The following is a 14,614-nucleotide window of genomic DNA, read 5'->3' on the forward strand; positions in this document are numbered from 1 at the left end:
TATGAGGGAAAGAGGGGGGGAAAGAGGGAAGAGGGAGGAAAAGAGGAAAAGAGGGGGGGAAAGAGGGAGGAAAAGAGGGAGAAAAGGGAAAGAGGGAAAGAGGGGGGGCAAGAGGGAGGAAAAGAGGAAAAGAGGGGAAGAAGAGGGAATAAGAGAAGAGAGGGAAAGAGAGGGTTCCTATGCCCATCACTGCAGCTAGTGCTAAAGGCATTAGTTGTAGGCAAATAATAGAAATAATAAAAGGAAAAAAGAGGAAGCACTTTCTTACCTGGAAAATTCCCGCTCGATGTTTCGTGGACTGGCCCTACAAAAAAGAGGAAACATATCATTTTTTTAGATAACCAGTTAGAGGAAGGAGGAGTTTGGAGAGCAACTTTTCGCTCAAGATGAAGCCGTTGATGTAAATGCTCTTCATTGATTTTTTTCATCTCAAACTTGGACATGAATATATGAGCTTCAAACTTGATGTACATGCTCTTGTACTTTTATTCTCTCAAAGGATCAAACATGTATGAAAAGGAAAAAAAAATTGTCATTGGGAAAAACAGTCTTTTAAGGTCGGTATGGGAAAAATAACTCTCTGTAAAGCATCACTATAGGAAACTATCTCAGTGTCGCTATATAACAACCAATAAGTGTCGCTATATAGCGACACTCTTTAAACGTCACTATATAGCGACACTTGTCTAAAGTCTCTATATAGCGACACTTAACGAATTCCATTGTGATTACAGATGACTAGCGCCTCATGTAAGTAAACGTCGGTGCTTAAGTGTCAGAATAGGGCTCGTGTGTAGTAGTGCATCTTTGTACATCATTGTATAAGTTGAAAGTAAACACCTTAGTAAATGTATCATGATATAAATACCATGGTAATTGTTGAACACATATTTTCTTGAATTCAAATATTTTTTATCGAATTTAGATAACAATTAGTTGGAGCAAAAACTAACACTTTTTACTTTTACATCTCCTCGATTTGAGCTATGTATCACAACTTATGGCTATGGGAAGGGGATCAGATTTGTGAAACACACAACAAATCTTTAAAATGCCATCTGTTTTATTGTTTTCCAAGCCCTACCATCTAGGCCTTAGAGATAGTAAAAGAGATAGCATTTGTGTTTCCCATGATCCATTTATTGAAATTAAATAGCTCAATTGGGTAGAGCTTAAAAGATGACACATCTTTACATTTTAAATCTCCTCGATTCGAGCTATAGATCACAAAATACGACCATGTGAAGCACACAACATTTTAAAACACATATCCTTTATTATTTCTAAGGCCTAAGGGCCTAAAGAGTTAAAAGCACATCATTGAACCATGGCCATAACATGTGATCTCTAGCTTGGATCGAGGACTTGTAAAAATCATCTTTTACGCTTTACTCGATTAGGTCTATTTAGTCTCAATAATTAAGAAACACACAAATTTTTAAAATATTGAGTGTTTAATACATCAGGCCCACTTCTTATGGCCATAACTTGTGATCTGTAGCTTGAAAAGAGGAGCTATAAATAGAAAAAGTGTCATTTTTTATGTTCTATACAATGGGGCCATTTAATTTCAATAGATTGAATATATGAAACACACAACATTTAAAAATGCTATCCCTATTATTGTTTCTAAGGCCTAGATGGTAGGGCTTGGAACACTTAGGAGGAAAGATTGAATGAGTGAGCCCCATATACACCATTCAAGGGGGGCCGACGATGCAAAGCATGATTGCCAAGGAGTAGCATGAGGTCAAACGTAGACACATGGGAAAATAATGCAATGGTGGGTACCATCAATGCCTCTCATCATCTAATTCACCCATATATCCTCTCTATATATAATGTATCCCCAATAGTTGCTTCTAGCATCTTTAAAATTTTATGCAAAGGGGGAACTTCAATGTGAAATTTAAAGTAAAAGGTGGACTTTAACTCAAAAATCACTCTCAAGGTATTTCCATAAGGCTACATAAAGATACTATAAAAGAAGTAGAGTATAAGTTATAAATTCCCATGGTTATAAATTCTCACGCTGATAAATAAGAGGGGATATGGGTGCCTTTTTCTCATAAATAGAGGGATGCCATCTTAACCCTCCCCTTGCCTTTCTACCCCTCCCCTTACCTTTTTGACTAATGAATACATTGTTGAATTTTTCATTTGGGGGGACCCATTCGAACTCTCTATATCAAGGAGAAGGGGGGATAAACAATAAGACATGGCCATAGGGGACCATTTATCGTGTCTTTAACCTATACATCACTCCCTTGCATGGGGTCTAGGAAAAGACCTCCACAACTTGTCAACAAATTAGAGAAGAATGATAGGAACTTCAATCCAAGCTTACCATATAACAAAATAAATAATGATTTTGAGAGATTTTTTATAATTTAATAGGAGTTTTAACAATTGAATCACACCCTAAACTGTTCTAAATAACATAAAGTGTAACTTTTACCATGATATGCTTTCTTGGAGGGTATGAAATCCTATCTTCATGAATATTATTCAAATACCATTGGTCATAGGAATTTCTCTGATTTATCAAGCATACCCCTTCATTCATAGCTTGGGTTGTTCAAATGTCATTGGTGATATGAATTTATGTAATTTATCATGCATACCCCTCTTGATTAATTAAAATAAATACATAGTATTTGGTGATTTAAATATCAAGGAGGTTATACAAATATGTAGAATAAAGAAATACCATACAATGTATGGATCTGGTTTAGCAAAGGTTTGGTCATGTATAACACACAATATAACATTTATTAGAGTGTGTTCTAGATGTGATCATGTCTGTCATAAGGGGTACAACAAGGGTTGTGTGAATGGAAAAAGGACCCTTAGCAAAGGGTGAACAGCCTTGCATGGGTGCAACATGACAAAATAGAGTATGAACTCCTCTTGACTGAAGTGTTAGGAGAGCCACATAGAATGTGATAAAAGATGTCGAAGGGATTGAAAAAAGAGTAAAGGGTGAGGATAGGGTTACAAACCGATTGGTTCCAACTTCCCAAGTGCATATATGGCTTGGGTTGTTCAAACTTTATTGGTCATAAAAATATATAGCTTTCTCATATTATATAAGTTCTAGGAGTAGAAATAGATTCACATAACTTGTGATCTATTGCTTGAATCTAGGAGCTGAAAAAGCAAAAGTCGGCCATTTCTTATGCTCTACCCAGTGGAGTTATAATTCTAATAGATTAAAATCTTAGACTACTTTTACTCATATTTATATGAATCTTCTTATACTCATATTACATAAGTTTTATGAGTAAAGTTTCACATAACTTGTGATCTACAGCTTGCATTGAGGAGCTGTAAAAAGCAAAAGTGCGTCATTATTTATGCTCTACCCAATGGAGCTATAATTTCAATAAATTGGATGTGTGAAACACATAACATTTTATGGTCTATTGAATGGAGCTATAATTTTGATAAATTGGATGTGTAAAACCTAGTGTGTTTCCCCTTGTGATTTATAGCTCGGATTGAGGAAATGTAAACAAAATAAGTGTGTCATTTTGTATGCTCTACTAGATGGCGTTAACAAATTTCTTGTACATTACTTATAATCTAAAATCAAATCTCGAGGTTTAGTCCCTCGAGTAAATCTGCATGTTGTTGATGTCCTTTTTTATGCTCTACCCGATGGGTTAACAAATTTCAAGTACAATACTTATAATTTAAAATGAAATCTTGGGTTTTCCTCCCTAAAGTAAATATGCATATTGGTGATATTGGTGGTGAAGTGTTGCCCATCGTGTTGAGGCTCATTCCCTTGCATTCACTTTCGTTCCCGTCCATTCAGTTTTGTTTGCTCGTCTTTTGGGAATCTCCAACAAGCCCAAGGTCTTGCTCATGCAATGCCCACTTTGCAAGTCTGCAAACGTATCCAATACTCGTCTCTAGCATCTTTGCCTAGCAGGGTTGTATTTGCGCTTTCTGAAGAAGTGTCTATTCGTGGAGCTGCCCAAACTCCCATAGTTTTTCAAAGCCAATTAGCACTTCGTTTGATGCAGCGTTATGCCTATTGCTCGTTGATGTGCGTGTTGTTTGAGTACTCTCTGTGTAATACTTAATCACTGAATGTATGCTTGTGTACATAACAACAGGCGATGAAGACTGCCAGCTCCGGGCTTCTGTCCATCGAACGAACGTCCACCATCGTCCCGGCAACTCCATCGGAAAGGCAGTCCATCTTCCTAACCAACGTCGACATCAATCTTAGAAACTGTGCTTACGTGAGCCGCATCTTCTTCTACCAGCAGAAAGAGGAGGACTACGCGGCAGCGCTGGAGTCTTTGAAGCGCAGTCTGGAGAAAATTCTTGCCCCTTTCTTTCCATTGGCTGGCAGACTCTCAGAGGATCAAGACGGCAAACTGGTAATCGAGTGCAACGACGCTGGTGTTGAGTTTATCGAGGCCGTTGCGGATGTGCCTTTCAGTGACCTGCAGCGTGATGGGTTCCAGTATCGCAAACTGTTCTGCGAGCTCGCAAGAAGGACCGAACTGTTGCGCTCCGATTACACGCAGTTACCGATCACGTCCATACAGGTCTCTAACGATATTTTGTGCCGTGGAATCAGTCGCAGTTTTCGTTTCAAAATTCACTGTTTGTGACATCAACGGGTGTAGTTTGTTATTGTCAGGTCATGATGAACTAGCAGCAGTACAGTGTGCGCTCAAAGTATATATGTTCTGACGAATCATTGGTGTGCTAGGTGACCAAATTTCAAGGTGATGGTTTGGCTGTGGGCATATCGATCAGCCATTGCGTGGTAGATGGTCAGTCCATTTCCGACTTCGCGAGGGCGTGGGCCGAAGTTTGTAGAGGCGTGCCCTTGTCCCAGCCTCCCCGGCACATGCGAAGGGCCGTCAAGTTGGTATCCCTGTCTGCAGCAAGGCAGCAAATTCGAGAGGAGGAGGAGCAACAATACGACATTTCTCCGCGGCCTCGCACAGTTTTGGTCAAGAAAGTATTTAGTTTCAGCGCTGAGCAACTCAAGAGGTTGAAGAGACAGGCCAATCCTACGGACGGGAAATCAGGACCATTCACAACCTTCGAATCCTTCTGCGCGCATTGGTGGAGGGCAGTGGTGACGGCTAGGGAGCTACCGGACGAGCTTCCGATCTGTTTACAGATACCCATCAACTGCAGGGGGAAATTTCTATCAATACCGAAGGGCTATTTCGGCAATTGTCTACGTCCAGTGTTGGTGAAGGGCAAGGCGGGAGAAATAAAGGGAGGGGAAGCGAGTGGGATAGCGGGAAAAATCCATGAAGCAATAGTTGGAGCGAAAGAGGAAGATGTGGAGGTGTTGATGAGGGAGCAGGAGATGATGCAAGGAAGGAAAGGTGGGAGGGGAATGGATTGGGATCCCATGGCGTCGCTTTGTATAGCTGGTTCGCCACAGTTTGCCAATTACGAGATGGACTTTGGGTGGGGAAATCCACAGTCTGTGCGTGTCGACTGGCCTCTTTCGGAACGAGACATTCAGTTGACTCAAGGAACTCATGGCTTTGGTAGCATGGATGTCTTTTGTAACCTCCCCCGCGAGTGCATCGCCAGAATGGAACTTGATCCAGATCTCCTCCTCTTGACTTGTGGATCAGTCAATGATCAAGCCGAACATCACCAAGATCAAGCCGAACATCGCCTAGATCCCCTCCCATTGAGAGTTCATCGGCCACAGATCTCGTGCTAGGCTTTCGCCCACCTAAGTTCGTTGCCCTCGTTTGAATCCTAAGCGCTGCCCTTTGCTTCTTGTCAGCACAGGCCCATGGGCGAACATGCCCCTTGGAGTTGGCCACAGGTGTTGAGTGGGTGTGTGTGTGAGTACGGGAAAAAAGTCTTTTAAACAAAGCTATCATCTAGCATAAGCATGCTAACGAGGGAGCACTTGCCCTACCTTTGTCATATTTTCTTTCAAGTTGCATGTTGGCAGCATTGAAGTAATACTTGATGCAAATTGTTCTAAGAGATTTTTTTCCCCGTGGTTTTATTTGTTTTCCCGTTGCCACACTAGGGACCCCACATTGAATTTGGGCCCTATTGTGTAATTAGTTCTTATGGTGGGGGCAGTGGAACAAAAATTAACATAAGAGAAGTCAATTAATGTAAGGTGGGGTGGCACAATTAGTCTGCAGAACTCGAGAAGTCTCTAGAAGCCCAGCGCACCTCCTCAACGATGAACAAATGGTAGTAGCGCGGGGTGGGCTTCTTCCAAAAGACTCCGCATCCACCCTGGAGTATAAAAGAAGGGGAGGGATAGATTGTAGGGAGAAAATTGCTGGGAGAAAAGGGGGGCTATGAAAGTCTCCTAAGAGGAAGGGGGAGAGATGGAGGAGAGGACTAGGAGCAGCGAGAGAGGGAGGTGGGGGAGGGAAGGGAGGAAGGGAGTGCTAAGAGAAAAAGGGAGGGGAAGAGGCGCAGCAGGGAGATCACATGCGAAGGGAAGGCAATTGCAGGTGAAGGCAGGAGCACAAATTAATGAGGTCGATAGCTTAGGTTAATGCGAAATAGGAGGGCGTGCCGATTAATGAGGTTGATAGCTTTGGTTAATGCAAAATAGGAGGGTGGGGTGGTGATCGCGTTAATTAATTAATAGGTCAAGATGCGAATAGGTGAGAATAGGTGTGACCTATGGCTCTCAACTAATTCCTGTATAGTTCAACATTATATACATATATAGAGAGAAAGAGAGTCTTGTGAATAGAATAGAACTCCGAGATGAATCGGATTGCAATGATGTTTTGTCTATCAACATGATCTTGTGAATAGAATAGAACTCCGAGATGAATCGGATTGCAAGACTATTCACAAGACTCATGTTGATAGACAAAACATCATTGCAATCCGAATTCATCTCGGAGTTCTATTCTATTCACAAGACTCTCTAGCACGAGTCTAGTAGTTACATGCATATAATTGAATAACTACTTTAGGGTGCTAACCATGACAACCAAGCCCTCTAGGTATTATTTAGTACTAGAGTTAACTATAGGTGCCGAATTAAACCCTAACACCTGGCACTTTCAGTGGATAGGGTTTTTGATTTGTCAAAAACACGTAGACCCGAACCCTTTACATCATGTATTCCTTGTATAAGTTAAGATCAATCCCTAAGCTATCTTTCCTAGTGATGAGTTCAAAGCCTTCAGGCACTATTGCCTTTTGTAGACTGTTCCTGTGGCATCAGTCTTAGAAGGTTCCTCTATCTTCTTCACAAGTACTTCTGGTCCAAGCACAAAATTATCCTGCAAAACACTGAACTACTAAACTCCAAGCTTTGTTTCAGCTACTAACACACCTGTAGTAAATTCCTGCACCACAGTCTTTGCGTCTTTATCAGCACCACTTTAAGCAGCTACATCTTTGTCTTCAACATGTATTTCTTTATTTGCTGTTTTATCTACAACCTGCACATCCAATACAGAAACCTGAAATTCAAAGTTAGTTTTAACACTTACTAGTCCTTTTTGACTTTGCTTGGATCCACCTTCTTTTCTTCTTCCAATTGTGCTTTTTATCTTTGATTTTCTACTACAACACATCCACAGTATATGTAGCTGAGGCAAAAGCCTCATACGGCCTTTGAGACACCACCATCAACCTCTTTTTGACACTACTCCACATCGCCTGTGAGGTTTCTATGAGCTGATATTTCAACCCACTAATTTTTGTTCCTGACATAAACACTCCATCTACTTCATCTATCATGGCTTTAAGCTGAATCTCCACATCCTCTAGCACTTTAATCCTTTCCTTATTAGTAATTATTGTGTCCACTTATAAATCCACATAGTCTTCAAACAGTCTCTGTAACTAAGTGAAAAATGCCTCTATCTCAATAAGCCATTATTCTATACTGTAGGTAGACCTTCCTTCTACATTTTCAACTGTTTAATGAGCTGTTGCACCTACTTTTCCTTTTGAAGTTTATAGTTTTCAAACTCTTTTTTCTGATCCAGAACATATTGTTTCAGTTCCCTGACCTGGTCCCATCCTGGTCTCCTTCCTGTTGTGATAATTATCATTTTTTTCCTGTAATTTCTGCTTGTCCTTCTGTAAAACTTGCATTTGAGCTGAATACCTTGCTTGCATCTCATCTTCCTATTCTTGAAACTATTTTAAGACATTCATGGCATGATTCGCTTCTACTGTAGACACTTTCTCAAACAACCATACTGCACAAGCTTTTGTTTGTGTTGTATTCTGCTGCACCACTAGTTCAGATGCTGCTGGTAAAAACTACTATCAAGTTGTTCTCTGAGATTAGTTGCCATTGCTTTCTTTACATTGAACTTGATCTCTCTTCCCTTCCGAGTTTCCTACACATTCTTCAACAGTTCACTACCTCCAATCAAAACGTCCCACAAACTATGTGCTAAGCTCTTTCCAAACACCATCTTGTGTGCTTCCTCAATAGTATACTTGGTTTCATTTAAGTCTTCAACTACTTTCCACTTCTCATCATCTGTTGATGTCTTCTACATGCATGTATCCCTTTTTGCCTTTGTTCTAATTTTTGTATTCACTTCTGGCATCTCCTTTAAAATTACTGAAGACTTCTTCCCATACTAAAACCGAGCTGTAATGAAAGGACCAACTTTAGAATGATTATTGGTACCTATTAGAGTTTTCTTACTAGCCTCCATCATCAGCTTGTTGAAGATAATGTCGCCCCATGAAATATTGTAACCCTTCTTAGCTGCTCTCAACATCGAATAGCTCTCCCTTAACATATTGTTGGTCTTAACAAGCAATTGAGCCCTCTCGAGGTACCATTCGAGTTGCTACCTTATCATAGCATCTTGAACATTGTACATCAAAAAATAATTCTTTGCTATTGTTGGTTGGCCAAACTCCCAAGTGAATGTCAGCCTCGACACCTTATCATAAGCTATTTCTTCTTGAATCAATGGCACCCAAAACACCTGAGATATAATTACTAGGTTTACCAAGCTATAAGTCCTCTCATCTTCTAAAATTCTTCATATTGAACTATTGCCTCAGGTTGCGCCTTCCAAACATTTCATGGTAGACCAGCGTACTCCATCAAGCTGACCTCCCCCAACCAATTCGAATGGAACTTTACATCAAGTGAAATCCAAAAAGCTTTGAAAGAACTTTACCTTATCGGTTTCTTCATCAGCAAAGAAAACGTTTCGTCCACATAATTTTCTTCTTCTTCTTTGGCATGCATCTCTGATTTGGCTCTAGCTCAATTATCTCCTTGACCCATGGACTCTTGCACGTTGGCTGCAGCGCACACTTTTTGCCCATGTTCATTTCTATCTTAACGACCTCGCTTAGCAATTGTAAATCAGCCTCTTCCACTCTAATGAATTTTGACAACAATCGAAGATCTATGTGAGGAATACAACCCTTTGAAAATGGAGCCAAGCTACCATCCATACAGTCAACACAAATCACCACACTCCTCAAGATTATAGTCCATTTCACTTCGACAAGTCGAGTAGCCTGAGAGCTCTCCCACACACAAGTTTGAGAATGCATGTGCCAATGTACTATATTCTAATGCCACCATCGGTCATCACTTCATTGGATAATTACATGCCTTGGTTGGTTGCCTGATCCACACAAAATATCATCTCCAGGCAACCCTTCCATATGACCACTTCCTCGCCTTGTGCCAAATATCACCTCCACGTACAAACGTACAACACTTCTTAGGATCTTAGTTAGACATGTGTCAAACATAAGTCAGAACTCCCCTAGAATTAGATTCAGATTGAACCCCCATCGGATCATCTACAGGTCAGTCGGATCAGCTTCATGTCGGACCCAAGTCGGGGTCGTCGTCTATGTGTCAAAGAATAGTCGGAACTCAAACTAGTTTCCACATAGTCGGACGTCATACAGTTGGGTCAGACTAGTTGGGTCAGACTCTGTAACATTTATCATGTAGCCCTCTATTATTTGCTTAATTCTCTAGGAACACTACCACAATCTTCTCATACATGAATGAAACCAATCCGACATTCCCCTTATGCTGAGAAACAAGGGAGCAAGGATGTTTTCATCAAAGCTATGCTTATATATTAATATAAAATCTTGGCGAAAGTTTACAAGACCATTTTTTTAGTTTCACAATATTAGTAGAATGTAGTACTTTTTTACATATATTCTTTAGAATTTTGAAGGAAAAATTTTAAATCCTGGCGAAACTTTAAATTTTTTTGCATAAAAGTTTCAAATTTTGGCAAATGTTTCAAAGATTTATTTTTATTAGGGCATACTAACTTTCGACGCCAATATAAAATTTTAGCTTCTTAATGAAACTAACTTGAAAAAATCATCCATGCAAGGGAGTCGGATTTCTGTCAGATCTGTGAAACTTGCCATCCCTATACTATCTACATTACTTTTGTATTCTCCACCTAACAAATGCAAATCATTACTTCCCCATACTTGTGTTTTCACATACATTGGCTCCAACTGCCTTCTGGTTAGTTTGAGTTGGATCAATCATTCCCAAAATATGGTTTAAGCCTAAAACCATTGATCAACTTAGGAAAAGTATTGCCATGCAAATCACTTACTAGAAATACTCCTTGACTGAGTACTTCCACAATTCTATAAGGTCCATCATATCTCAATCTCAATTTTCCTGGATGAGTTCTAGGCTTAGAATTATACATCAACACCAAATCGCCTCTTTTGAACAGTTTGAATTTTATATTCCTATTAATCCAAGCTTGTCTTCTTCTCTGAATGATCTCTGAAATACATGAACTAATAATTCTATCCTTATCTAACTTCAACAATTACAGAATTCTAAAATTCATAGATTCTTCACTTGGGAGATAACTTGTGTTTTGCAGCAATCCTCAAGCTCCCCACAATAAAATGCATTGGAATAACTACCTCTATGCCATATACCAATCTAAAAGGAGTCATACCTATGGTGGTTATTTTGAAGGCTATTCTAAATGCCCACAAAACTAAATCTAGCTTCTGATCCCAATCCTTAGGATTATCCTCAACTATCCTTTTGAAAATTTTCATAATGACCTTATTTGAAGTTTCAGCCTACCCATTACCCTGTGGGTAATATGCTATAGATTTCTTATGCAACATAATGTGAGTCTTAGTTAGCTTTGCAATGACCTTATTAATAAAGTGAGTACCCCTATCAAACACTATCTCAATTGGTATTCCAAACCTTGTCATGATATTATGATACAGAAAATTTGCAACACTTCTTCCCCTATTGTCTTTCAAAGCCACTGCCTCAACCCACTTAGTACAATAGCAACAAGTATGCATTTATTACCTATATACCTAGATGCTAGCTTAATTGGACTAATAAAATCCAAACCCCATTTCTGAAAAGGTTCAAGTGGAAGAATTGGTTGATGAGGCATCCTCTCCTTTGGTGAAGGTTTCCCATCTCTCTGACATGCTAAACACACCTTTGCATATTGATGAGCATCTTTAAACATTGTAGGCCACCACAGGCCTACTTGCATAATTTTTTCGCTCGTGACCTCCCTTGAGAAATGTCCTCTAGCACTTCCAGCATGTGCCTCTGTCAATACTTCCTGCTACTCATGAACCGGCACACATCTTCTAATTACTTGATCAATACCTATTTTATAGAGCACACCAACGATAACCAAATAAGGCTTACTTTGTAACACCATTTTATTTTTCTAATCCCTTGTCAAAGAATCAGGAATCAGTCCATCAGTAATAAAAAACAACATCCGATCATACCAATCTTTTGGATCATCCATTTGGATCAAGAACAAGTCCGCATCATCTGGTAGTTAATTTGGAACCCCAATAGGATCTTCTCCTATGACAAGTCTACTGAAGTAATCAGTAGTTGCATGGTATCTCCTCATATATGAATTATCTAATAATCAAATTCTTGCAACAATAGCATGCACCTTGCAAGTGCTCTTGTTAATTGTGGTTTAGTCACCAAATAGATCAAAGCCTAGTGATGTACATGAAATACAACCTTATTACTAACGCAAGTAATGTCTGAACTTATGTAAAGCATATATCATTCCCAAATCTTCTCTTTCAGTGATTGCATAATTCTTTTCGGCCTTTGTCAACACTGGCATAATAAACAGTTCGAAACCATTTTTTATGCTTGTTTTGCATCAATACTGCTCCAACTGCCACATCAGAGACATCTACAAATACATGAAAGGGTAACTCCCAATCTGGAAGTTGTAGGATAGGATCTACTACTAACATTTTCTTTAAAACATCAAATGCTTGCTACTGCTCTAATCCCCATTTATATTTTACTCCGTCTCTTGTCAATTTGGTGACTGGCATACATACATGTGAGAGATACCTCAAAAATCTGCTATGCCATTTGATTTGGCCAATAAATCTAGACAATGGTTTGACATTCTTAGGAAACAAAGCTTTTTGTATGACAGATACCTTCCTTGGATCAATAGCCATTCCATCCTCAGATATAATGTGACCCAATAACACACCTCTTTTCACAGCAAAAGCACATTTACTTGGATTTAAGCTCAAACGAGCCATCCAACATTTTTCAAAACATAATCTGAGATCATCCAAATGATTTGATCTTTTACCAAAAAACTGTAAAATCATCTAGGAATACTCTCATGAAAGAAGTACAAACATCTCTGGAATCCATTTCCAGAAAGTTGATGGAGCATTATTCAAACCAAAAGTCATTACATTGCTTGCAAACACTCCCCATTCTGACAAATGTAGTTTTGTCTTTATCCTCCTCAGCCATTCTTATTTGATTATAACCACTGAATCCATCCAAAAAGCTATAAAAGTCATGGCTTGCCACAACATCTAGCATGGTATGACAAAAAAAGAAAGGGAATGGATCAGTAATAGTTGCTGCATTCAGCGTCCTCCTATAATCCACACATATTCTTAGCTTACCATTCTTTTTTGGAACTATAACAATAGGTGACAACCAAGTGACTCTATCCAAAGGATATATAAACCCAACTTTCAAAAGTTTATCCAACTCTTCTTTAACTTGCTTAGCATAATTAGGGTTCATTCTATATCTTTGCTAAACAATTGGGACTGCATCTTTTTTAAGGTTTATCTTATGCTGACAAAAAGAAAGATCAACTCCCTTCATATCTTTATAATGCCATGCAAAAATGTCTTTGAACTCCACTAACAGCCCCCTCAATTTCCCTTTGAAAGGTTCTTTCAATCCAGTGCTGACACACACCATCTTTGGGTCATCCTTGTCACCAAGATTCATGTCTTCAAGGTCATCTTCTTCTCATCTTCTTTTACTCTAGCACTCTTGCTCATATGCTCTTTGAATTCCTTCTATGCCTAAATCACTGCTTGAATATGTGTTTTCAGACTCCTTCCACTGTTTCTTCATTAGCATTAGAGTCATCTAACTTCTTTTGGTCAACATCCGCCTTCTAGTCGGAACTGCCTAGCTTGCTACTCTGCATAGTCGGATCTACATCAAAGTTAGTCTTCTTAGGATTTGTCTATTTCTCCATAATGCCTACCACATCCACTTCAAACAATGGTACTAATGAAGGGGTTCTTGTTAGAAAATAGTCCTCTTCATCCTCTTCTAACTCTACTACCATATTAACTCCCTCCTCCTCAATGGGTTGCATGCGTCTAGGAAGAGTTCTCTTTGGAGTCAAAAGTATTTTATACTTTTTCTTTCCCTTCCTAATAGTAATACTTTCAGCTCCCCAATCCTACTTAGCTCTTGTAGGATGGAGCCACGACCTACCCAATAACTCTCTTTTTCCTCCATTATTAGTACTAGAAAGCTTATTGTAAATGTCAGTCCCCATATACTGATTTGTTGACCTCTCACTATACCCAATAGTTGGATTCTCCTCTGATCAGCCATCCTCACCTGAAAAGGTGCTGGGACCAATTCATTGTCACAAAAGCGTTTATACAACTCTTCTGATAGTATATTAACACCAGATCCCCCGTCAATGAGTACTTCTGGAATTATTTGTCTTTTGTATTCCACATCTACTGTAGGTACTTTATAATCAACATCCTCCACCATGGATGTATATGTTTCCACATCTTCTTCATCTTCCATTCTTACTCCCAACATTTTCCACCATGGATGTATATGTTTCCACATCTTCTTCATCTTCCATTCTTACTCCCACTTCAGCTATAAAGGTTGTTCCTTATGGAAATTTTGGCACAACTTTTCTTTAAAATTAGGTATCAAGTTGAGCAATTGATCAAGTGTTATGTGAATCTTTGAGTGTAGCAATTCTCTCTGAAAAATTCCTCTTGATATTCATTATTTTTTGGATTTACTTTAGATTCTTGTACTTCCTCCATACTTAGAAACTTTTGCTCCCTTTCTCGGGGGGGTCAGTTGTTATATGTAACCCTATCACGTGAGTTCAACTGAAGGATATTTTTAATATCTAAACTTTACATAAATTAATTTACATAAGGGAGTTTTTAAAATGATTTTGGAAAAATTTTACAGATTTGTATAGAAAAAGGGTACATTTTATTAATGGAAAAATTACAAATAAGGGATTTAACAAATAGGCCTTGAATGCACGTGATATAGAGGGTTTATACATAGTGAACC

The 14,614-nt window shown here is 39.1% G+C and overlaps 1 protein-coding gene across 1 annotated transcript; it reads left to right on the forward strand.

Moving 5' to 3' along the window:
- Positions 1-3,811: 3,811 nt before the first annotated feature.
- LOC147902078 (acetyl transferase 1-like) lies at positions 3,812-5,991 on the forward strand. Its single transcript, XM_087374299.1, has 3 exons — positions 3,812-3,861; positions 4,125-4,565; positions 4,733-5,991. The coding sequence occupies exons 2-3, from the start codon at positions 4,128-4,130 to the stop codon at positions 5,714-5,716; spliced, it is 1,422 nt and encodes a 473-aa protein (XP_087230425.1). The 5' UTR covers positions 3,812-3,861; positions 4,125-4,127; the 3' UTR covers positions 5,717-5,991.
- Positions 5,992-14,614: the final 8,623 nt, after the last annotated feature.

Source organism: Dipteris shenzhenensis, chromosome 5, assembly GCF_047967505.1.
Source record: "Dipteris shenzhenensis isolate YYH24624 ecotype China chromosome 5, Dip_SZ_1.0, whole genome shotgun sequence".
Taxonomy (NCBI): domain Eukaryota; kingdom Viridiplantae; phylum Streptophyta; class Polypodiopsida; order Gleicheniales; family Dipteridaceae; genus Dipteris; species Dipteris shenzhenensis.

Coding starts and splice junctions, on each gene's coding strand:
- LOC147902078 (XM_087374299.1), top strand. CDS start 4,128: ATGAAGACTGCCAGCTCCGGGCTTCTGTCCATCGAACGAACGTCCACC. Junction 4,566..4,732: donor TACCGATCACGTCCATACAG/GTCTCTAACGAT, acceptor TTGGTGTGCTAG/GTGACCAAATTTCAAGGTGA.